The 25,420-nt window shown below is 47.7% G+C and overlaps 1 protein-coding gene across 1 annotated transcript in view; it reads right to left on the bottom strand.

Annotated features, from left to right (window-relative positions):
• Nucleotides 1-5,831: 5,831 nt before the first annotated feature.
• The window catches only part of GLDN (gliomedin), a 67,760-nt gene continuing 48,171 nt past the window's right edge, over nucleotides 5,832-25,420 (bottom strand). Inside the window, exons 7-12 of the mRNA XM_029952244.1 lie at nucleotides 15,466-15,603; nucleotides 13,095-13,223; nucleotides 10,270-10,353; nucleotides 10,048-10,173; nucleotides 8,885-9,035; nucleotides 5,832-6,325 (exon numbers count right to left, since the gene is read on the bottom strand). Of these exons, the coding sequence (XP_029808104.1) occupies nucleotides 5,848-6,325; nucleotides 8,885-9,035; nucleotides 10,048-10,173; nucleotides 10,270-10,353; nucleotides 13,095-13,223; nucleotides 15,466-15,603 (1,106 nt within the window). The 3' untranslated portion in view covers nucleotides 5,832-5,847. The remainder of the gene's footprint in view (nucleotides 6,326-8,884; nucleotides 9,036-10,047; nucleotides 10,174-10,269; nucleotides 10,354-13,094; nucleotides 13,224-15,465; nucleotides 15,604-25,420) is intronic.

The following is a 25,420-nucleotide window of genomic DNA, read 5'->3' as shown; positions in this document are numbered from 1 at the left end:
TTTTAATGGAGGTTTCATTACATAGCCATGGTCGATTAAATCATCAGCAGCTGGCAACTGATTTAACCTCCAGCCCATCTCTCCTCCCTGGAGGCCAAGGTGGGACTCAAAGTCCCAACCTTCTAATGACATATTTGGGTGCCCTGGCAACCAGCCTCCATCCTTGGCTTTAGGGCCTTTTCAAAAGTCACCTCATTAACAATAAAAGACAACTCTTATGGCCCTTGTCACAGGAAATTCCAATAGTTTTAGGAGCTCTGTGTAAGAAAAGGGGACTAAGGGGGCGCCTGGGTGGCTCAGTTGGTTGAGCGTCTGGCTTCGGCTCAGGTCATGACCTCACACGGTTCGTGGGTTCGAGCCCCGTGTCGGGATCTGTGCTGACAACTAGCTCAGAGCCTGACGCCTGCTTCAGAATTTGTGTCTCCTTCTCTCTCTGACCCTCCCCTGCTCGCTCTGTCTCTGTCTCTCAAAATTAAATAAAAAACATAAAAAGAAAAGGGGACAAAGAACAAATACATGTGTCTAATTCTAAATCACAGTATCACACCCAGGGTCAGCAACCTGGGCTGTAGGTCAAAGACAGCCTACCCCCTGTTTTTGTACAATCTGTAAGCCAAGAGTGGTTTTTACATTTTTAAATGGTTAGGGAAAAAGTCAAAAGAGAAACATTTTATGATACTTGAAAATTATAAAATTCAAATTTCAATGTCCACAAAGTTTTTTGAAATATAGCCATGCTTCCTCACTTATGTGTTGTCTAGGATTGTTTTTAGCTACAACAGCAGAGTTAAGTAGTTAAGCAGAGACAGTGTGGCCCACAAAGCTGAAATCATTTATTATCTGGCTTTTTGCAGAAAAAAATTGCCAACAAGCTTAAAGTACCCCAACCCTGGATTTCCTCCTTATTTCCAAATGACCATGAATATAACACACACCGAATTTAGAAGCAGCCAATCTAGATATCCCCACCCCACACGGCAGATTCCCAATCTTTCTGTCTCGGTGGGTCCTCACCTTGGTACAACCAAGTTGTCTCACTGCGAGTTTCACCTTCTTCAGAGCTTGGCAACTCTGCTTAGTCCAGAGTCAGGTCCTCAGTTTTTCTCGCTCATCTCCTGCAAGAGAGGAGAGCCTCTTTGAATGCTGGGAAGGAGACCCTACCTGGGCTTTTCCACAGCTTTCACTTGGGAATTAATTGGTTTCAGCGTTTTATCTTTTTCCAGAGGGTCAATCAAGCTTAGCAACAGCGTCTTGATTTTATTACCTTTTTAGTCCCTATTTCTCCCTAATTCTCAAATGTCTGATACATAACATTAGCTAAAGTATTGCTTTCCACTGGTATACCACTCATCACCCAAAGTTTTAACAAACGGACCATCTCATTGTCCCAAAGGCTAATTGTGCTCAATCTACTATCAGCAGGTGGTGAATGATCCAACTCCAAAACCTGATCTCAGGGGCTTCTTTTTAGGACCAACATCTGTTGAGGGTTGCAGGATTCCCAACAAAATTAGAATTTCAGATAAACAAGTTTAATTGTACATATATTCTGTGCCATACCTGGGACAAACTTACACTAAAAATGTTGTTCTTGTCCTTTATCGGAATTTAAGTTTTAAGGGGCATCCTGTATTTTATCTGGCAACTCTACAGTAAGTTGGGTTCCCCAGGAAGCAAGCTCTGGGCTGGAGTTCAGTTAGGAGGCTATCATTGAAGAGTGCCTTTGATTCAGCGCCTGTGGAAGGGAGGAGGCTGGGAAGGGCAGAGGGAAATTTTTTTTTTATTCTTAGGACCAGTTTTGCTATATATTTGTTACATTGCTAAGAACCATTTTTGGTGGTATGAAGTGGTGTGGTGGCCCTGATGCATCCCTGCAACCCTTGAGTAAGGCCGCAAGAATCTGGTTCTCACTAAGGATGAATTGTCCAAATAACAACAGTAATTTATCAAGAATTGTATCATTTTCTTAGCATTTCTCATTTCATACAGAAAAATCAAAGGAGGTAAGTAATACTATGATACGTTTTACAGACGAAACAGAGGCTGAGGGATTAGGATACCTGCCCAAATTCACACCAATTCATTTTTAAAAAAATCTGTCCTATTTTATTTTTAGACCAAAATATTATGCCCTTTCCAGTTGTTTTGTCTATGCCAATAAATTAGCAGATCTTCACTGCATTTATGCCTGTCTCTATTTCTAGTTACTGGATTTTACATCTTCCAGTTTTCCTGTAGACAACACATAGTCTTTATCAATGACTTCTCAGTATTCAGGAGTCAGCAAATTTCAAGAGGTTCAACAGAGGAGCAACCACTGTAATTCTTCCACAATATTATTTTGGGTTGTTATTTTTTCTTTTAAATGTTACATATAAATCAACAGGAGGTAAAAATAAGAATACACTTGTTTCAACATGTGACTTATTTTATTGACTAACGTTAGTTAAATAAATGACAACCAAAGAAGAGACATTCGCCATGATTCATTTTTCAGAACTGTTAAGATCTGTGGTTACAGATTGGACATCACATCTTTTAATAGTGTGCTACACCGGGTCCCAGCAGCGGCGGGGAAACGGAAAAGCCCTATCACACACTTCTTCACATGGTTTGACACCAGTCACAGCCAAAATGTACCCTTGCAGTTGGAATGTGACTTCTGGCTCTTCAAGGATCATAGTGTCTCATTTGCCCCTCATGTGGCAACCTTCAAGGGAATGACTGGGAAGGGAACTAAACCCAGAACTTTTTTTTTAACCACTTATTTATTTTTGAGAGACAGATCATGAGCAGGGGAGGGTCAGAGATAGAGGGAGACACAGAATCTGAAGCAGGCACCAGGCTCTAGGCTAGCTGCCAGCATAGAGCCTGATGCGGGGCTCAAACCCACGAACCATGAGATCATGACCTGAGCTGAAGCCGGACGCTAACTAGCTGAGCCACCCAGGCACCTTTGAACTCCTCTTTTTATCTTATTAAAATTTTTTTAAAACTGTTTTTATTTTTGAGAGTGAGAGAGACAGAGCACAAGCAGGGAAGACACAGAAAGGGAGACCAGAATCTGAAGCAGGCTCTAGGCTCTGAGCTCAGAGCCCGATGCAGGGCTCGAACTCACAGATCGCGAGACCATGACCAGAGCCAAAGTTGGACACTTAACTGACTGAGCCACCCAGGTACCCCTGAACTCCTCATTTTAAAGCTTTCACTCCAGAACTCTTTCTCTGTCATAACCTGGGCTCAGTGATCCACTGAGGCCATGACCACCTGCACGGCTTTGATAGGTCATATTATCACTTTGTGAGAAAATGCTTTGAAATACTGACTGGACTACATTTGAGGTTGGGAGGACAGTTTTATTTACTTTCCAGGGGAAAGCTATCTATTTTAGATTAAAGAAGAATTAGCAAATTATCTGCTTTGATTCTGACATCAGAAGTGCAGATATTTGAAAAGTGCTTTAAAGCAACTTTGATTGTAAATGACAAATGTAAACTTCTTAGATGATACCTTGACTTAAAAACATTAGGTTGTACATTCTACTTTAGCAGTGAGCCCAAACTTTTTTTTTTTAAATAGTGTTTGCAGGCAAGAATGAGTAAAATCTGACTTCTTTGCCTTCTGTGAAGACAAACCTTCAACCCCACGATAGTGTTACCCTACACCCTGGATAACTCAGTTATTCTGATGTTAGTCTGCCATCGGGAAAAAAATCCCAGTATAAGCTTCTCTAGCAGTAAGTCTATGATCCTGTACACACAATCAAGGGAGCAAGGATAGCTCAGATATCAAGACTGAGGTTTCTAAAAAAATTTTTTCCTAACAGGAATATGTGCTAATTCAACAAACTTCTTTGGTTGCTACCGTATATACAATTATTACTGGATGTAGATATTACTATTACTATGAAACTGTATTCATATCCAAGTGCCCTGTGTCCAGAAACAGAAATGCATATATTCAAATACTTTAAAAGACTAGTATCATAGTTGCATTGATCTTACACATGAAACTATTTTACTTTGTTACAAAACATAACTCTGAAGTATTTTTTTAAAGCTATGCTGACAAGACACAATCAATCCAACAGAAAAGTGGAGAAAACGTTTTAAATATCCATTATTTTGAGAATACAGCAACAAAGAAGTCCCCAGTAGCTGCCTACATGTTTGTAGGGGGTGTGGAGACTGAAATACCCAAATCTGTATAGCTGCTAAGTTTTAAAATGCTTCTGTTAAGTCATCAGGCCACACTCCAGCCCTCACGTATGAAAAACCCTGAGCGCGTTGCTCTCCTCCGACATACACATAAATTCAGTGAAATCAAAAGGATAAAAAAATCTTTACATAAGATTCTCCCTAGGCTCCCTTCCTTCCTGGCTGTGGGACCCCAAGTAGTTTTGCAGGTTCCTCTCTCCTGTCAGCAGCCCTGCCCATATCCCCGGCTGCAGGATTTCTGAAGAGCTGAATTGGCAGAGAATACGTACTTAAGGGCATTCAGGTGCAAGTTAAGCTGGATTTTTCTCCTGGCTTCCAATGGGACCAGATCACATCCTTTGAAACTATATTAGGGAATGGCTTACTAAGTTTGTGTTAGGGAAGGTGATTTACTAACCGCTTTGGAGGAGGGCCACTTAGTTTTCTGCTGTTCTAACCCTTCCCCTCGATCAAACACTCAAACCCTATACATGACTCCTTCTTTGTCTGGAATAAAACAAAATATAACAAACAGCTTCTGGTGAAGAAGCCCTGCCAACACCCAGGCTCATTTTATAGCCGAGATCACAAGTCAGCAAACTTTTGCTGTAAAGGGCCCTACTCAACTTTTTTTTACAACTCAATTATGACAAAAGTAGTCACAAGTCACAAACTCTGATACACAACCAAGGTCAAGTGACCCTGTTCCAATACAACTTCACAAAAACTTGCAGTGGTCTAGCTTTGGACTAAGGGCCATGGTTTGCCCGTCCCTGTTCTAGACACACAATCACAAATGGTGCCTCTTCCAAAAACTGCAAAAGGGCTTCCCATGGTTCTAGCCAGATTAATGCCTACTAACATAATATTCAGCACTTTGATAGCAGATGCATAGCCGTGAAAGCAGCAGCCAGGGAGGCCGGAGGATTCAGCGTTTGTGATCTACAGCCTGACCAGAGACCGACAGGAACCTGGAAAGGCCTGTTTCTGTTTCATCAGCAAACCCCGGGCGCGTCACTGGGCGTGGCTTCTGTTTACCTGGGAGGGGCGATCACGCGCTGAGGATGATGGTCATTCTGGTGCTGTGGCGGCAGGTGCAGATGCAGAGAAAGGTAATAAATTACGGGTAATGTGGTCCCTCCACAGCCTTAAAGGGTCCATGCAGCTTCCCAAGGCACTGAACCCAAGTCGTACTAAGGGATTCATTGCTCAAGTATTTGGGCTTATCAACTCAGAGGTAAATTTGCTCACCACATGGTTAAAAACCAAAAACGAAAACCAAATATGTACCAGCTGTGAAAGCAGCAACAGCCGAGAAGCACAGAAATTCCTACAGGTGGAGGAAATCTTGCCAATCATCTTTGGCAGCCCTTTCAAATTACCAGTCAGGAAAACAAGGCCCAAAGAGAGAAGAGTAACTTGCCCAGATAGTCGGCGGAGAAATCACCAAATCATAGCCATTTTGACTTCCAGTCTGCTATTTTCCTCCAGGGAAATGGAATTTAAAGAGGGTTCCCTGACTATATAAACACTCAAGTCATGAGATTACGACAGCTAAGTATCTGGTTACCCTAAAGACAGGTTTTATGTTGGAATATTGATGGTACCAGAGACATCTGAAATTTACCAAGGGGGGACAGAATGCAACTCATCACTGGTTTATTGTAGCTGACAAAAACCGCACAGGATAAAGCATTAAATGACCATCTTCCCATGAATATAAATGCTGGTCTCTCATATTGTAGGATAACATAGCAAGAACAGACTGGGAAGTTCTTAAATCAAAGTTTGCATTGATCTGTTTCCCTCCTAACAAATCAAAGGCAAATGTTATCCTCAGATCTTTGGTGTCCGTGACATAAAGGATCCCTCGGGCAATGAAGGCGTTGCCGGCCTTAGTCTTGGGGTACGTGGTATTGATGTGTTGGACCACAGAGAATGTCCTCTCATCCAACTGGGCGACAAGAATGCTCGAGCCATCCACACTTGAAGCATAGATAATCCAAAGGCCCTTTTCATCCACAGCTAAATTGAAGTAAGTTTTGGAATTTGCAAAGAGGTATTTTCGATCAAAATACAGGGCATTTTCAAGTTTCAGAGTTTGGGATGTTTGTTTGCCAAATTCAAATCTGAAATGTGAAAAAAGGTAGATATAAGTCAGTATTTTTGTGGACAATGGTGGGTTTTTTGTTTATTTGTTTTGCCTCCTCTATTAAACTGGGATGGGGCTTGGCATTCCGCATTTCTAAGTTCCAAGTCTACTGGTTGCTGATTACATCTAAGTGTCCACCTGTGAGCTACGTGACCCCAGGAAACCTCTTACCCTCAAGACTCCTCAGGTATTTCCTAATCTCCTGAAACGCCCTAAGATTCTTAGACCTGCAAGAGCCTTAAAAAAATGATTGAGTCTAGTCTTTTCATCTTACAAATAAGAAAGAACTGACTAGCCCAGGAATATGAGTAAGTAGCCAGAGTTCGAATTTAGATTTTCTTTTTTTTCCTTTAGTTTTTCATTTTATTAATTTTTTAAATAATAGTTTATTGTCAGATTGGTTTCCATATAACACCCAGTGCTCTTCCCACAGGTGCCCTCCTCCACTACCACCACTCCCCTTCCCCCCTCCCCTCCCCCTTCAGCCCTCGGTTCATTTTCAGTATTCAGTAGTCGCTCATGTTTTGTGTCCCTCTCTCTCCCCAACTCTCTTTCCCCCTTCCCCTCCCTATGGTCTTCTGTTAGGTTTCTCCTGTTAGACGTATGAGTGCAAACATATGGTGTCTGTCCTTCTCCACCTGACTTACTAACTGCAAGTTTGGTAGGGGTTTCCTCTACCTCATGCTGGAATTTTCAAGACAAAAATGTCACAGTGGTCTAAATGAAGAAGAACGTTGTCAGCTGAGAGGAAACGTAGCCAAATCATTGCCATGAAGTCAGTTTTCTTGTCAGGAAAGTGACTGGATAAATTCCGTTACAGCACGGAATCCCATTCCCTCAGCTCCTGGAGGCTGTCTGACCAGGCAGACTCCAAAGCCAGACCATATCTCAAAGTTGATTATGATTCAAACGTTAACCTAACTCCAGGAATGAAACTTCAGAAACATTAGGCTAAGTGAGAGGATAAACACAAGAGGGTGCCATTGAGCAGGAGAAGAAAAGGGAGAAGCAGCAATCTTCGGATATGTGGTGGAGCCTAAACTAACAAACTTGAAGCCAATTAAGAGACCTAAAGTAAGTGTGAGAAGAAACCAGAGGAAAATGAGGCCTCAAGAACAGCCTGCCTGCCCACGTCTGCACCTTCCTCTGAATGCCTGGAGCTCAGGACTGCCAGTCGGTCCATCGGTACTGTTGGTTGAGGAGGCCTGTCCCCTCGCAGGGTCTAATTCCAGGCTGCCCCCGCCCCCGCCCCCACCCCTACGGTGGCCTGGCACAGTGCAGGCTGAAGCCGTGTGTCAGACACGGGTAGCTTTGTTAGAAGACGCTCTTGGAGAGTCCAATCCTCTTTCTGGGGCTCACTCACCCCGGAACTCCCTTACCACCCTCATCCCTATGTAAAATCAGCGCTGTGGCAGTAGGGAACAGCCAGACTAAATGAGGAGAAGTGTCACAGGAAAGAATCTGTCTGGGGTCCACTGGCTTCTGAACAGGAGGCGGGTTGGCTCTTGTTTTCTGTTAACACAAGACACTGCCCAAAGCCGCAGCCAGCATATGGAAATGCTGGGGAAGCCTGGGAGAGGGAGATGAGGGGGCGAGGAGGAGACGCTTCCAGCCCCAGCTAACGTGCACGTGTCCCCATCCTAACCCACACTCCCATGCCAGCAAGGTTGTTGTGGTTGGACCTCACCAAGGGGAGGAGGGCAGTGACGGCGAGAGAAGAGGGACCCAGCCCTCCCTCAGCCCCTTATCTCTTGTTTTGAATGACTGGGACCGTGGCTTTCGTAATTCTGGAATTATCCCAGATAAGGGCACAGCTGGTGCCCTGCAGACCACAGGAGGCCATGGAGTGAACAGGCGAAGTTGGAACCTGAGCGAGCTCCCTGCTCTCTTCATTTGCCCAAGATGTGCCCTTTCGGCCCAGAACTTGATTTCTTCTTGAGCCACAAAGACACACTTTTATCATTTCTTTTGGGGAGCCCCGGGGGCACGGCTGCTACCCTGAGCCCAGGTGACCCACCCAGGTGACCACCTTCCTTTCCCTTGGGAAAGCAGAGAGGAGGAGAGGTGGCCTGGCCAGGGCTCCATCAAGACGACAGATCAATCTGAACTCAAAGACCCCTAGCTTTGCATTGTCGTCCTTAGTCTTCAGTGATCTCAGCTGTGACATGCAATTCTTCACACCCACAGTTTTTCAGAAGCTTTGAGTGTGTGTGACACCTTCCTGCCTGGGGAGAGCGAAGTTCTGGCTGCGACTTTTCTCAAAGGATGAGAAAGCGGCAGCCCTTATCACTCCAGGTCTACTCTCTCTGGCTCTGACCTTACTCTTGGTGTCCCCACCAGCAACGTTGCAGATCCCAGAGCCGGGCTGGGTCATGAGGCTCATTCACTGTGTCCTGTGGTTCATTCAGTCAGCAATCCCTGACTGACCTCTGTGTGCCCGGCTCTGAGGACAGGAAGATGTAGCTCTCAGATTACTAAAGCACCACACAGATGCTGTCTGGGATGCAGGAGGATAGCCATGGCCCAAATGACTCACCTCACTATGGTGTTGGAGCCTCCTTTGTGGTAGTAGAGAGAGTTGTTGTGAACAGCATGCCCGCACCCATGGAAATAATACGGGAGATGCAGGAGAGTGAAACTGCCATTCAGCAGGGAGGCTTGGTCTTTGAATTCCTTCACCCTGATGCCTGAAGGGGGGAAGCCAAGAGAGGCAATCACAGCTTGGGAGTGAGTCAGGGGAGGGAATTCAAAGGAAGAAAATTCAGAGTGAGGTGTTCTGCCAAAGGTCCATGTCCAGGTTGGAGTCTCAGACTCCCAAACTCACAGTGCAGTTCTCTTCTCTGGATTCCTGAACCGTGCTTCAAGGGTAGGAGCCACAGAGTTGGCTTTGCTCCTCCCAGGAAAACTGTATCACCCCCTCCCAGCGCACCTTGATTGTTCATAAAATCTATCAGATCCAAATAGGCCTGTACTGGGAACAGCAAACACTTGGCACTTGGGCAGTTACCTCCTCCTCCTCCTGCTACAGCTAATTCAGTGTTCCTCTTGCCTTCTGAGACAGAGTCCTTCTCGGCCAGTAACCTAGGCAGTCACTACCTGCTGATCACTTAACCCTGATGAAGTGTAGCAGAGTGTCCCAGCTATGGCAGACCCCTTGTGGAATGAGGCGACCACTAGCAATCCCTGACCTCGCTGGCAATCCCTGCCCATGTCCCTCCGGGGCAGGATCAGTAGGGTCATGCTTAGATGCAGTGTGTCTGCAAGATGGCACTTCACCCCAGGGCTCTTTGTCCAACAGATATCTAAGAAAGGTGGCCAAAAGTATTCTCCTTAAAGAAATATGGACAGGGGACAAGACTTTGTCTCTTACATTTCTTCCACATTATGGTTTGGGGCTTTTTAAGGCTGTAGGCATAATGCTATCTGTTTCCTTTTGGATAATTTGCCTAAAACTGGATCAGCTACATTGGGAATACCCCACTCATGTCCTTGTGACCGGAACTGCAAGGCTTGTCACCAGTGTGCTCAACTGAGAAAAGTGTCCTGCCCTCTCATGTGTGCTTTCTGAAATAAAGGGCAGTTCTGGGACACCTGTCAGCAGGGATTTCAGACACACAGAGATAGAAGAAGCCTGAAGGAAGACAACAGATGAAAGGCACGACTCCCACACAGATGTGGGTCATTGCCAAGTGAAGGTACCTGAGAAATGTTCAGTCACCCAGATCCGCTCATCACTCTTGTTAGCAGACTCTCTTATCCAAGTCCCAAATGTCTCTGTAACTTTCAGTACTTGTGTTGGATTTCCAACGGAAGCGATCATGGATTCTATTAAAAGAAGAGAAAGAAAAGCCACTCACCTACCAATTATGACTTTAAGACATCCAATTTTGAATTTTAAAACAAGATGTTTTGCCTCTGTACCTGCTTGTGGAGAATGGTGTTCCCTGCCTTTCTCATCTGCTTTTCCAACCAAGGTATCATCATTTGGTATGGCACATGTCTCTCCTAAAACAATGACAACGGCAATGATCAGAGCCAGTGCAGGCAGTGCAGTGAGACTTGTGCAACTTTGTCACTGGTGCTCTCCCCCACCTCATTCCAGACTCTAGTCCTATAAGCATCCCTTACAATAGGTCTACCAAGTTTTTTCGTTGCTTGCTTTTAAGCAACAAGTCATATACTTCCAATTCCCCACCCTCACCCCCATCACTTGGAGAGTTCCTACTATGCTTTCCAGAAGCACAGTTGCTAAAATAAAACAATCTCAAGAGGCTGTCAGTAAAAGGGAAAAAGTGGTCTTTCAGGCGCTCAGCATCCTGTGGGGAGGGAGGAATGGGGGCGGGAAGAGCCTTACTGAGACTGTCCTGGCTCCTCTGGGCAGGTGGCGAGTATCACTATTATGGATTCCATTTTCCAGTATGGATTTTCACTTTCAGGGAAGCTGATGGGGTCTTATGAGAGGGTGACCCCCTTTACCCTGTCTTCCTGGATGCCAGGAGGAGGCATCACAGAAGGAAAAGGATCCCGGAGATGTTTGAACTCCTCTCCATCACTTCCCACCTGTGTCTGCCTGGAAGTCTATGGAATGTAGGTCCTTGACAGGCACCCAGTTTGTAGTTGGTTTGAAGCTATATCCGAGCTAGAAGTCATCACACCTGGGTTATAATTGTTACCTTTAACAGATGAGCTCAATTAAGACCTTGGTGAAGCAGTGTCTTGGGACAGCAAAATACAGAGAAGGAGGGGAGGCAAAGGCTAGTGTGAAGACAAGGAGTGGATTGGCTGTGGAGAAGGACCTGGTCTGGGGCAGGTTGAGGCAAATCAGGCTTTCCTTGCCTAGACAAGAGAAGTTCAGGCCCCCTTGCCTAGACAAATTCTAAGAGGTTCAAGTCACCTGTAGTTGCTAGATAAAAAGGATTACCTCCATCGTCCCAAGGGAAACTCAGAATAATCTTCAGAGATTGATTTATCAGTAAAATGAAGGGCAGGACCCTCTGCAGTCTAAGCTTCTTTCTAGTGGGATGCTCCTGTGTTTGCCTTGAGTCCTCCTGTTCCCTGAGGAGAGCAGTTTGGGGGAATCTGTTATGACTCCCTCTTCCCCATGCAATTCTGCTGCCTCTGAGTTTCATCTGGAGTTTCCGCTAAGGAACTTGGGTTTTGCACAGGAAAGGGACAGAGAGACCCTCCTGTTCTTCATCTGAAGAAAAGGCTCTCATTAATTCATGTTGTACCAGCCTGCTTCTAAAGCTGGGGGGGCGGGAGGGAGCTTAAAGAAATGGAATTGGAGCAGGAGAGAAGGCCAAGTTCAGATGCAGGATGCCTGGCAACTAAGGCCTCATTTCCAGGAGGCCAAGTGGAAGATTATGGCCTCTCCTTCAAAGCAGTTTTCACCACTCTGAGCCCAGGCCCCTGCTCAGTAGGCAGAGACCAGTGCTTCTCTAGGCGGCCAGTCATGCCCTGGCTGACGCAGTCTTTGGCAAACTGGGACTCTGTAAAAGCTCGAGTCAGATTCCCCCCTTCTCCCAGGCGAAGGTTTCTGCTCAGCACATTCTCCTAGGGAAGTTGAACAAAGGGCTGAAACTAAGGGAGGGGGTGGTGCTGAGTCCCAGCCGGCAGGGGGAGGGGGGCAGCTCGGCTGTGATTTCATGTGGTGCGAACTGCGGGGCAGAATTAGAATTAGGCTGCACTGACTCTGGGGTGGGGTGAGAGTGATCTTTGAAGCCCCAATTTGCCCACTCTGACACCTGAGACTTCCTAAAAGACCAGGGCACTAAACAGAACTAAAGACCATGGAGGGAAGCTACAGGGAAGCCCACAGCAAGTGTGGAGAAAACTCCAGTCAGGATCCTCCTCTCCTGTTTGCCACCGATGTGATGGCATCAAGTGGTACCTTCTCGTGGCTTGACCAGGAGTCGGTCCTGGGTCACCACTCCAGGAAGAAGTTCTAGCATCACCTTAAAAGTATTTTGTATTTATATGGCCCTTGATTTCTAATTAGCTTTCAATCCTGTGGCCACCTCTGTGACAGACTGGCCAACAGACAAGTCCTCTTGGCCTGCCAGAGATCAGCATCTCTTGCCCTGGTTTGGCTTAGTCTCAATGTGTGGATTTCCATCTCTGAAAGGAAGATGCTCTAAGAGCAGGACTTTAGATCCAGACTTGGGCTTGAATCCCTGCTCTGTCACATACTAATTGAGTGATCTAGGGTAAGCTACAATAGCTCGTTAGGGTTTCAGTTTTGTATCTATAATTTGGTGACAGTAGCGATGCCTGTATTATTTTGTAAACCAAGCACTTAGCACTGTGCCCCACACGTGGTTAGCACACAAAGCTTCACAGTGGTGAGGGCAGAACTGTCGTACTGTGGGAAGTTAACCAATCTGAACATCCCCCTTGTCTCCCCAGTGTCAGCCAAGCCCTTCCTGTCCCCAGAGTGAAAGAGCCTTTGAGACTCTTTCAGGGGAGAGGGATGGTGGATGTGGCAAGAAAGAGGAATAGTCTGGTGATAGATGAGGGGAGAGTGATGAGGGAAGGGCATGGGATGCCCAATTCTAAACCTGCTACAAGTTCTTACCCCCAGGGCACACTGCCCAAGCCACCCACCGACATGTGGCATGGGGAAGCTCTGGTTTTAGGCACAATCTCCTCCCTCTGTTTAAAAAATCTGGTTGCAAAGCCTGGGTAAAGCCTGAGAGTTTGGGATCATCAGCCAAAGGGGTGGGTTCTCTGGGGCAGGGGCTGGTGACCTGGGCACTGGCCATTGAACATGTTTGGCTGCCGCGGGCCTTTAGCTCTTCTGCTTCCGGGGGGTCCTGGGGGGCCTGGAGGGCCCGGGGGGCCAGGTGGGCCTGGCGGGCCTTGGTCACCTTTGGCACCTGGAGAGAGAGAAGGGGGGCGGGGAGAGAGATTGACTCAAGAGCCATAAACAGAGATGGGTTTCTTCTAGGGGAAAAGAAGAATGAATAGCCCCGGGGAGGACTGATAAACCACCATTCCCAGGCATAACTATTCTAGTCCAGGCTGTACAAAGTTGAGGAAGTACTCATAGCAGATGTTGAATTCCAACTATGTGCCAGGAACTGCACTAAGAATTTCAGCCATTTTCCCTCCATTGTTCCTCCCAACCATTCTGTGAGACAGATTAGTAGCCCCTCAGTGACCTCAGACTTGGGGAAGTTCAGTGTTTTGCCCAAGGTCACAACTGGGAACAGGGCTGCAACTTAACTTCAGGTGCATCTCACGCCAAAGCTCATGCTCATTTCACTAGCCATGTTGAAGGATCTCAACCCTGACTGCTTATTAGAGTCACCTAGAGTCAGTCTAACACAATTCTAATGCTGGGACGCCATCCAGAAGGGTTAGATCAAAATGGTGAGGAGATTGGTCATCTGTATTTTTTAAAGCCTCCTCATACACTACAAGGTATGAGAAGCACTGCTCTGTGTGCTAGGAGAACTCAGGAGATCATGTCCAGCCTGTGACCTTGGGCAGGCAACTTAACCCTCTGAGCCTGTTTCTTTACTTCCAGACTGAGTTTCATCCTCCCTGTATTGGCCAGTGAGAACCCACTGGGATCCCTGGCGTGAGTGCTGTAGCAGCTGAAATTCCCATACATCTCTAACTTTAGGTGGCCCACGTGAGGGGGTACAGTCCTTTGCTGGTGCTATTGTCTGGAGCATTCAGAGGATGCCACTAGCCTGGACCATTTAGTTGTTTGGCTCTACCCTCCTGAACTGAGCTGACCGACAATCCAAGGTCTTATTAGCTGCCTCTTCCTAGCCAGACCAAGTAAGTCCTTCCAGTCTCCCTAGAGTGGGCAAGCCAGGGTCACAGGGGCTCGAGCAGGTCCAAGCCCACTCAGAAAGGGGCAGAGATCTGTAGGCAGAGCAGACATGATCTGCCTTCATAGGCCTTGTTTGCTCTCTGACCAGGGAACAGTCAGCTCTGCCTCATCTCTGGAATCTGGAGTACACTCAGTGATGTTGCTTTTCTGAATGGTTTGTCATCACCCCTCACTGGTTCAGTAGTATAGAGGAGTGTGGTGTTCTGGATGTGTAGATTCCCATATAACAGAAGTATAACACGATCTGGTGTTTTCAAAGCATATTCACAAATGCATGTTCCTGTCAAAACACTTCTTAAATTTTATATATTTTGCACTGCAACCTCCCTGTTTAGGAAACAAAGCATGCTAATCATAACTTGAGCTTTCCTTGATGCTATGGTCTTTAGCACAGTGCCTGGAAAAGAGTAAGTGCTCAACAAATTTTGACAGGCTAGAGGGGTGACTGATTCAGGGTCATTATTCTTAAACATCTATCATCCTAGCTTTTGAGGACAGATGTCATGTCTTACTCATTTTCATATTCATATTCTTGGCTACAATCAAAGTCTCTAATTCATAAATGGTGTTCTTTGATATTCAAAAATGTTTACTGACTACATTAATAGGATAGTTAATGTCTCTGAAGTACTGTGCTTTTAAAATCTTCTGCCTCTTCCTCCTTCATGACCATCAGCCGTCACCTATCTTTCCACCATATGCTTGTCCTTCCAGTTTGTTGTGTCTTTACCTCCCCACCCCACTCCAGATGCCAGCTTTGAGCCTGGGCTGGAAGCCAGAAAAAGATCGGCAACCATATCTCCCAATCCTACGTCAAAAAGCTGAGGATAAAGGTCTGAAGATGATCCTACCTCGACTGTGAAGAAAATGCCCGAGCTTTCTGTCAGTTTGTCCTTTGAGGAATTGTAAATTGTTTGCTTAGTTGTCTTGGTCTAGATTGTGCTAAACTTAATAGATATTTGGAGAAAGGAAGCTCCCCTCCCTTCATCCTAATTCAATCTAATCATGATGTTTAGACCTGAATTATCTAAACTGCTTATGCTTAGATCTCAGATTTGGCCTCGCCAACCTTGGGGTAATGTGCACGGTTTTCTCCTTTTTGGAAGCACAGAACTCTAAAACATGCTGCAGGGCAGATGGGCGTGAAAAGCAGAAAAGGAGGGAAGACCCAGGCAGCCTTTGTACTAAAAAGCAGGCTGGTTTGGGGGCCCATTCGCCCAGGCAGGTTTTGAGTCTGTTCACCGTGGGAGAGAGCCCGAGTGCCAGCCTCTTACCTGTGGGGAGCACATCATTGGACACATCCCCTTTGTCTCCTTTGTCACCCTTTGGCCCTGCTGGGCCCTCATTTCCAGTCAAACCCAGCTCACCAGGGTCTCCCTTTTCCCCTGGAGTTCCGGTGGCTCCAGGTAGCCCTGAGGGGGGAAAAATGATTTATTAGCCAATAGCACAAGAAGCTCTGGTACACGACTTTGTGATATTGTACTTTGTTCGTTTAAGATGAAGTGGCTCAATAACCAAATACAGGAGGCTCTGTGACCATCTTAGGACAGCAGCATGATTATAAATTCATTAACAACTAATATTTCCAGGTAGCTCTTCTGAATATCTTAGGGCCATTTGGCTGAGCCAACAGGTTGGAGAGAGGAGTGGACCAGAAAGGGACAATTGCAGCAAGAGCAGAAGGAAGGTAAGGCCTGACCGGAAATTTGCCACGTGGGAAGGATGACGCACTCAGAGGGGCTGTTCGGTGCTGGAAGGGTCTGTGTTATCTTCTGCATTACCTGGTTTATTCCTCACAACATGCCGGAGTGGTGAGCCGGTGACTCATCCTTACTGTTATTTTATAGAAGCCAGAACTCAGGCTTACAGTGGTTATCACTGAAGCCACTAAGTGAGCAGGCAGAGATCTGATTCCACCTCCAGTTCCCTTTTCTGTGACATTCCAATGCAAAATGCTTTTAATCAAAATAGCAAAACATGTAACGTTGCTCTAGCACAGGCAGGAAGAGGCATGGTGATAGTGTGAACACAACGCCGTGCGTGAAATGTCCACCTCTGTGCTCAGGGAGTCGTGACTGTAGGATTTGCAGACCTGTCACTCGCAGCTCGAAATAGCTAAGAATCTATGCAATGGCTCATCTCAGCATGGACCATGGACAGCACAGCATTCTGGGAGAATGGAAGCAAACTCGGTGCATAAAATGATTATTATGCATTGCTGACAGGTAGTTTTCCAGACAGCAGCACAGGGAAAGGAACCGAAATAGAGCCTAGCAGTTTCAAGGAGGTAAGGAAATGAAAGCCAGTGTCTGGGGATACAGGTGGCTAGGATTCACGAGACAGAATATGAGAGAGGAGACAGTTGTGCAGAAGGCGCTCTGGAGAACTTCACAGGGGCTTCCTTGAGTCTTTGGCCAAGTAATGACTTGCAGGGTGAGGTTCTACAAGGCGGGGAAGAATGAACAGGAAGTTCACTATATAAGTCTCAGTGCTTGAACAGAGAAAGGGACTCTTCAGTCAAAGCGGAGAGATCTCAAAAAAAATGAAGCGATATTGGGTAAAGCCCTTGGAAAAGTCTTGTCTCAATAGTGAGGCTAAATTAGCACAAGAGTCAAGGCTGCTGAGGATCCATCATAACTAAGTTTAAAAACAAGCTTCAAAAGGATTAAATAGACCTGGAAGTAGTTTAATTAACAGAACAGAGTCCACGATTTGAATCGTTCAGGGAATATAACGCAGCACATTAAAACTTTAAGAATCCTATCATCTCAGTTGATGCAGAAAAGGCAGTTGATAAAATTTAACATCCATTCTTAATAAAAATTCTCATCAAACAAAAACTCAAAAGAAACTTCCTCAATCTGAAAAGGGGCATCTATAAAAATACCTCCAGCTAACCTCATCCTTAATGATGAAAGACTAAATGCTTTCTCCTTAAGACCAGGAACAAGGCAAGGGCATCTAGACTCATCACTTTTATTTCACACTATCCTGGAGGTCCTAGCTAGTGCAATAAAACAGGGAAAAAGAAAAAAAAAAGGGTGAAAAGATTAGAAAGGGTGAATTAAAATTGTCTTTATTTGCAGACAGCTGATTGTTTTTGTAGAAAATCTCATGGACTCTATAAGAAATCTACCAGAACTCATAAGCCCCCAGAGACAATGGGGCCCTGAGGAGGAACGGGATTGCCTGATATTGTGCAAAAGTATTGCCAGAATCTACGGATACAATCCCCTATCTGCGGGGAGCACATGCTCACTTTCCCAATGGCTTCCTGTAGATACTGCTGACTAGAGATACTGCTCAAAGCGGCAGTGATTTCAGGCACAAGGAAGAGCCAAAGGCATGTTTTCATGCAAACAAACCTTTTCTATAGCCAAGAAGGCATGGATCCATCTTTTTTCCTAATCACCCTGCCAGTCCCCGTGCCCCTTCTTCTGGGCTCCGGCTAAACGCCACCGCCCTTTCACTGTCCCTCTCTTATGCCCATCAGTTTGGCCAGTCCTCACTCTCTGGCTGCCATCCTTGTGCTATTGCAATTGTCCTCCCTCCAGATCAGAACTGCAGACTTTAAAATCTGGACCCACTTCCTACTAGCCCCATTGGATTCCAGCAGAACTGTCTCAAGAGCATCAGAGAATTCGGGACTAGAAGGCACCTCAGAGGTCACTCAGATTAACCTCCCTACAAGTCCCTCTACACTGTCTGATCCGCCCTTCTCAAGTCCTGTCAGCAGTGAGGTTATTACAACACACTGTATCATAGACCGTACTGGAATTTTCTGCACCGCCATCAAAGACAGTGCCCCGCACGCTGCAGCTGGAGCTCTTAGCACCCATCCTTCATGCTGGGGCAGTGATAAACACTCAATATGGTTTTTGCTCTTCCAACTTCAAGGGACCCTACACTGACCGCCCCACGGAAGACAGCAGTGTACTCAAGAACCTTAAAGTACTGATCACTGTTAGACAATGCAGTGAACAAAGAAACATTGGCTAGATCTCAGCCAACCACAAAAACCACATCTGCATGAAAGCCATGAAATAAATTCAGCTGTTGCAGAGGGAGTGAGAGATGCGGGGTTTCCTGCCTCTGCCAGTGGCGATGTCGGGTGGGTGTCATGCCCTGGGATGCCCCATTCCCAGTGAAGAGCTGGGAACACAGCGGAAGAGGATGTGAGGAAGATGAGGGGCAGCCCCTCCGCTGTCGGCACTTGCTCTGCGGTGAATTCACACAGACAGCAAACCATGCCTGTGGGGGTGGGGTGGGGGTGGGGTGGGGGTGGGGTGGCTCATCGTGCGGCTCTCACCACAGCGCTGAAAACACATGGGTCTGCGGCATCCCTGCCCACAGTCATTAGGACATCTTGCTGTAAAGTGGCTTACTCACTTAAGAAGAGCCCTTAACCAGAGTCCTCTGCACATGAAGATGTTCTTTTGTCGGTATTTTAAATAACCAATTTGGCACATTATCTGAAAGTCATAAAAGAGTAGAATGTTGCCATAGAGTCTGGCCAGGACAATGCACCAGTATAACTGATACCTTCTAAAGGTTTCATATGACCCTGATTCAGCTATGTTCAAGGAAATGGTATCTTCTAGTTCCTTCAGGGTTTTCTTTTTCAGGCATTTATTCTAGTCACAAAGAGCCTTACTGCATCAGCATCCGATTTCCCCTTCTCTGCCTTTATTCCTTCCTCGTATGTCTTTTCCTTCTCAAAAAAGGCCACGTATGAAACAGGAAAACGTTCATCCCCTAACACAGCTGTTGTAATGCTGTCCACCCAGGGGTGAGTATGCCAAGCCAAACTCCTAAAGACCTTTGCTTAAGAATATATTTTGACTCGGAGCTGGGTGTGCGTGATCATGTTCAAGCTTTCCTTCTGGAAGGGTGCGGGATGTTTTGTCTCCATACAGTCTTTCTCTTATAACCAATGTCTCCACAGAGTTTCCTCTCGTCCCACCTTGGCCGTGCCCTGCCTGGGGCACATCAGAAGTACAGCGCCACCTAACCGCGTTCACCAGCACAGGCACTTCCCACCCTGGCCGGCCTCGGTGGTGCACATCAGCGCCGTCCCACGGGGTGGCCTGGCCCCCGACGCGGCGTGTCCCGTGATTTCTGGCAGGCTTGCGTCAGCACATTCTGCAGAGAAGACAGGCCAGCTTCTTGCCTGACTCACATGCTGCAAGTGTGTCTCTGCTGTTTTCCTGCTCGGGGGGCGCCTGCTCGGGGGGCGCCCATGCCAAACAAACGGTCTTACCAGCTTTAGAGTTGGGGGTTGTGTGATGGCGCTGGGGTCAACGCCAGCATCTTCACGGCAGGGGTGAGGGAGGATGGCTTATTCCTGGCAGAACCATCTGTCACTGACTGAGGCAGGGAGGCAAAGGGGGGCCAGAGGGGGTCACAAGAAACCTAGTCCCAAGACTGAGAGGAGGGCGTTTATTTCTGTTTTATGAGGATTCAAGTTTTAGAGAAGACGATGGATGCAGTCTTCTCATTTACTCAGTGAGAAAGTGAGAGACAGATGGAAAAAAAGAAAATGCTTGGTTTTCAGGCAAGAGAATGTCAAACTTCATCAAAGATACTAGTTGCAAAATTGACAACATTTAAGTTCCTTTAGGTCTCTCTCTCCAAATCTTCGTCAGGGTTTTCAAATGAATACAGCCATTTCAACTTCGATTTCCTTTTGGTTCAAAATCAAATTTGGTTAGAAACAATGGCTAATACTAATAAAAGACTTAGTATGTGTCAGCCTTATTCTCAGCCCTACATATATCTCCAATTTAATCTTCTAAATGACATTGTGAGGTTGATACTGCTATTGTCCCCATTTTACAGATGAGGAAACTGGCACAGAGTGATTAAGTAACTTGCCCAGGGACACACAGCTAGAAAGTGGAAGAGCCAGGTCCCAAACCAGGCCGTCAGGCTCTGGCTCCATGCTGCTCCGTCATTGTTCAGCCAAGGGCAGACTCTCTGCTACTTCAGTCTCCTGGCAACAGTGATGAAGCTAGAACCACTTCCTCTGGTCTCATCAGGGTATTCGTCTTCTCAAGAGCCCACAGAGGCCCCCAGCTGCCTCCTGCAGACATGCATCCTGCCTGGGTCCCCACCAGCCTCCAGGGCCAGTCCCACGAAGAGTGGCTCCAGGCCAGGTCTTCCTGTTCTCCCCAGGCAACGCCCTCCCCAGCTCCCCCTAATTGCTTCTAAGATGTTGATCACACTTCTCTCTCTTCTTCCTCACACTTAGCCCTACTACACAACCCATCTTCTACACAGGGTCCTATTCATCCATTATTTGCACAGGAGAGTTCAGCTTTCTCTTCTGGCACATTCCCTGCTCTGCAGTAGGAAGCAGTCTTCAGCTCTGAACCGCCACCGTCGAGTACCTGCCGTGTGTAAGACACGTCCTCTCTTTCACCTGGATGGGGAGCTGTGATGGACGGAAACCATGCTCTATTCTTCTCATTCATGCACACAAGCATGCACACATGCATGCATTCTTCACTCATCAGTTCTTTATTGAACCCCACCTGGGCCTGGCAGACAGCTGTGCCAAATAAGAGAATATATGAGACATGGTCTGTCCTTCAGGGACAAGCACGAGAGAAGAGTATTTAAAAACTGGAAACCATGTTAGAGTTGTGGGAACCCAACCTCCTCAGTCTACAGATGAGACCAAGGCCCGATGGTGCAGTGACCTGTCCAAGCAAGGCCTCAGAGCCATCAGGGATGGAGGAAGGTGCTCCTGGGACCCATCCCACTGCAGCCCTCCACCTGGAAGCAGAGCAGGAAATAAGAGGCACAGAATCAACTCTGCCGCCTGCCGGGTTACTGCGCACTGAACGCATGTCCCTGCAGGCTTCTCAGAAGGGCGGGCAGCCTCCTGGGCCTCCCTGTAGACTCAGCATCAGGCTCAGGCCTGAAGGCATCCATAGCCCTGCGTCCTTCAGTAATTAGCGGCACAGCTCCCGCCCTGTGGCACCTCTGGTGACGCCGCTCTCACAGCTCCAGCCTGGAAGTTCAGTATGGTCCTGTTTAAGAGCCAGGGGCCAGGAGTCAGAGAGACCTGGTTTCAGGTCCTGCCTCCTCCACTTTTTACCTTTTTGACATTGGACAAGTTATGTCTGTTCATTTCAACAATGACTTTATTGCCACCCTTCTCTGGGTGTCCCAGGCCCTGGAGGTTAGGACTACACAGGCAGACATGGCTTGGCCATCATGGACCTCACATTCTCCCCGGGGAATCAGACCATCGCATCAACAAGCAAATGCAAGGAATCTTGGGGAGGGATATGTGTTTTGAAAGAACAGGGAATGTGACTATGTTTGTGAGGCAGGGGCTAGATACAGAGGTCAGGGATGAACTTGAAGAAGGATGACACATGAGCTGAGACCTGCACCAGGACCAGATGCAGGAAGGGCAGGGAGAGGGTATTCTATTCAGTGGGCACAGCAATGCAAAGGTCCTGGGGCATGGGTGGGCTTGGCCTATTGAGGAAACAGAAAAGGCTTCTTCATCTGGAAAAAAACATGGCCACCAAGAATATCCACCTCCTTAGGGTTGTTTTGAAGACCACATAAAGTAAGTAAAGAGAGTAGTTGGTAGCATGTCTGACAATAAATACTACCTAGTTGCATGCTGTTGTTCAGAGGATCACCGCTAGAGGGCGCGGTCCAGCCTGAATCCTGTCTCTGGGGAACACAGGCTCTTTTTCCTGTTTTTAGAAACAGCACTTGTTGTTCCCTCTTTCTGGAATGTGCACCCACTCCTCCTCTCTCCCACCCCTGCCTGGCAAACCACTATTGATACTGGAACCCTCAGCTGGAATCACAATGCTTCCTTCTCCACAGTCATGACCCTGGCCCAGCAGGTCACATCCTGTATCCAACCCTGCAGTGCCTTCCTGGGAAGTGACCAGGAGACCCAGACCACTAACCTAAGGCTCTGGGAGGACCTGACCCCTGCCTCCAGCCTCACATCCTCACACACCTCCCCTTCCCCCAGCCACACCTGTCGGGCTGTGTGCTGTAAATGCGGGCCAGCCTCTGTGCGCTCTCTTCCTCCAAGTCTGACCTCAGGCTTTACTTCCCCGACCCTCCCTCTCTGTACTCTCTTGACACCCTGTTCTTTCCTTCAAGTGGGCATCTCACATTGTGACTGCAGATGTATTTGATTATTGACTGTTCATATTTTGCCTTCCCACCAAAGATGGAAAGTTCTAGAATAGGGGCTGCATCTGTTTTGTTTCCCCTTGAGAACTGGGAACCTACTCAATAAATACTTGCTGACAGATGTCCCCACCCTCTCCTGCTATTCCTCTTGCTACTCAGTCCTGTCCTTGGCTTCCTTTGCTGGCTCCTCCCTTCGTGCTTGGTCTTCAGATGTTGTTGCTTCTCAGGGCTCAATCCAAGCCCTCCTCTCCTTTAGCTCCCTCCAAAAGCGAGGGCGCCCATGCCCACATGCCCTCTGCTTCTAATGTACACTTCTAGCCCCAGGGTCTCCTCTGACTATAGACCTGCCTGCATCTGCAAGGCCCCCTGACATCTCTCCCTGGACATTTCAAGGCATCTCAGGACCTCCCATGCTGAGTTATACTTGAACCTGAGTTGATACGGGGCTCCTCTCCTCAGGAAAGAGCAGTCATCCGGGACAGAGATCTCTGAGTCAGTCTGGGGGTCTCCCTCCCCCTTCCTCCGTATATCCACCCACCACCAGGTATTGCTGATTTCACCCCAGTATGTCACTCACCTGCCCTGGTTTCCCCACATCCCGAGCACTGTCCCCTCTACTTGCACGCTGAGTAGCTTCTGAACTCTCTCTCTTCCTCTGCCCTTGCTCCTCTCATGTGCTCTCCATGCACAGCCATGGGGTTGCTTTAGAAAAGCAGGCCTGGTCTTGACACTCTCCCCTCCTTGTGACCTCTCCGTGGCTTCTCGATGCCCTCAGAGCAAAGCCCAGGTGCCCTGACTAGCTGGTCTCTCCTCCCTGCCAGAGCACTGAGTACCTGGTAGGAATGGCAACCCCTTCCAGGCTAAGGGCCAGCTGCAGGGTCTGGGAATAGTGGCTGGGCCCTTGCACTGGAGTTGGATGCCAGGTCAGGATCTGAGTGGCCCACGACTGAGTGGTACTTCCAAGAACCTCTCCATAGAGCCAGGCTCATCACACAATCTTTGTGTTTGTACATCTAGGCTGGTGCTAGTGTCCCCTTCCCCTGGCCTGGGACAAGAACAACTGCCTGGGCCCTTAATGACTCACATTCTCTCTCTGCTGACCCCCAGAGGCCTCCCTCGCCGGGACACAGCTGCAGACAGGGTCTGCATATTCCCTGTAGGGTCCCCGGGATCTCAGGGAAACCAAGGATTTGGCCAATGTCCACCAATAAACAGACCCTGGCACCTCTCACTGCAGCCCGGTGCCTCCCTCCGCTCGCCGGGGTGACCCTCTCCCTGTGAGTCCCAGCAGGTCTCTGCACTGCTGCAGACCCTCTCAGCCCACTCTGAGTACAAACCACAGTCTTTGAGATGCCCAGGGCCAACCTGTCTGGCATCAACTCTACCACATGTACTTTGTATCCCTCTGTCCAGCCACCCTGGTCATCTCGCTGCTCCTCAGACCCTGGGGGCACACTGGACTTACATGCTCTGCTGGAATCCTCTCCCCCCTGACACCCCATGGCTCCCTCTCTCCCTTCCTCCAGGTGTTTGCTTAAACGTCCCTCCCTCTGAGGAGGCCTTACCTGGCCTCTCCATCTACAGTCCCCCCAACCCCCACCCCCCCGACACACAGTTGTCATTCCTTTTCCTTGCCACTGTTTTCTCTGTTCCACTTAGCACCACATAAGATGATGTTGTCTACTTGTTTATCTTGTTTATTGTCAATCTGCCCAGACTAGAGAGTAAGTTTCATGAAGGAAGGGATCTTGTCAGCTTTTTCATCTCTGGATCTCCAGCATCCAGAACAGTACCTGCCATATAGACAGGTGTTATATAAATGAATGGACTTGTTCTCTTCCCTGGCTTCACTGGGTTGTGGGCTGTGTATCAAGCATGCCTCTTCAAAGCCAGGGATCTGTAAACCTTCCTGAAAATCACTCCTCTGCCACCTGGTCTGTACCCAATGCTACCATTGGGGGTGGTCTCTGTCCCCTCACAGTTGGCCCTCAGAACACTCAGGGATGAATCCTCAGGACTGGATTACATTTCTGGGGCCTTTCTGGGATAAACCGAATGTCTGCACACTGATGGCCATCATTATTCAACATCGATGCTCATTTATAATTATGATTATTATCCAACATGTAAGGATCAGTTCTGCTCTGCAATTAAAGCTGTAATGGCTGGCCTTCTGTGGACTGAGCTGACGTGGACCGTGTGGGCCTGTTCTCACAGAGGCTGCCCCCTGGGAACATGAGCATATAGGCATTGCCAAGCGGCACAGCCACTTAACATTTTTTACCCCTTCAAGGCATCTCAGGACCTCCCATGCTGAGTTATACTTGAACCTGAGTTGATACGGGGCTCCTCTCCTCAGGAGAGGTTCGCATTTAAAGTGCTTATCGTGGGGCACCTGGGTGGCTCAGTCGGTTGAGTGTCCGACTTTGGCTCAGGTCATGATCTCATGGTTCGTGGGTTTGAGCCCTGCGTCTGGCTCTGTGCTGACCGCTAGCTCAGAGCCTGGAGTCTGCTTCAGATTCTGTGTTTCTTTCTCTCTCTGCTCCTCCCCCATTCATGCTCTATCTCTGTCTCTCAAAAAAAATAATAAATGTAAAAAAATTTTTATAAAGTGCTTATCATAATAAGAACAGAGGTGCTGCATCACCTGGACGAACATTCTAGTAGTTCTTCCAGCCCAGGGCCTATCCAGATGTAGCAGAGCTAAGAGGCTGAAAATAAACAAGAGGGTTTGGTAAAGTCTGTACCCTCTGGAGTAGCTAAGAGCCAGGTCTTCCCAGAATCTTTCTGGGGGTCTTGACCGCCTGTACCAGAGCCTCCATCATGCCATGTGCCACCTTTCTTCAGGTGAGTCTTCCAGGCCTTCTCCCTGGACTCCTAAGGCCCGGTGCTCAGAGCCCTTCAGAACTTGCCTACCCTGTCCAGCAGCCTCCGGCCAGGCTCCGCACAAGACCCTGCGTCCTCACCGCTCCCTGGATACATCTGACATCTTGATGTTTCCCGGGCTTTGCTTGAGGGAGGGTGATGTTGCCACTCACAGCAGAGCAGAAGAAC

This window comes from Suricata suricatta, chromosome 9 (assembly GCF_006229205.1).
Source record: "Suricata suricatta isolate VVHF042 chromosome 9, meerkat_22Aug2017_6uvM2_HiC, whole genome shotgun sequence".
Classification (NCBI taxonomy): domain Eukaryota; kingdom Metazoa; phylum Chordata; class Mammalia; order Carnivora; family Herpestidae; genus Suricata; species Suricata suricatta.
Note: the sequence above shows the minus strand (reverse complement) of the source record. Positions and strands in the feature narration are given on the sequence as shown.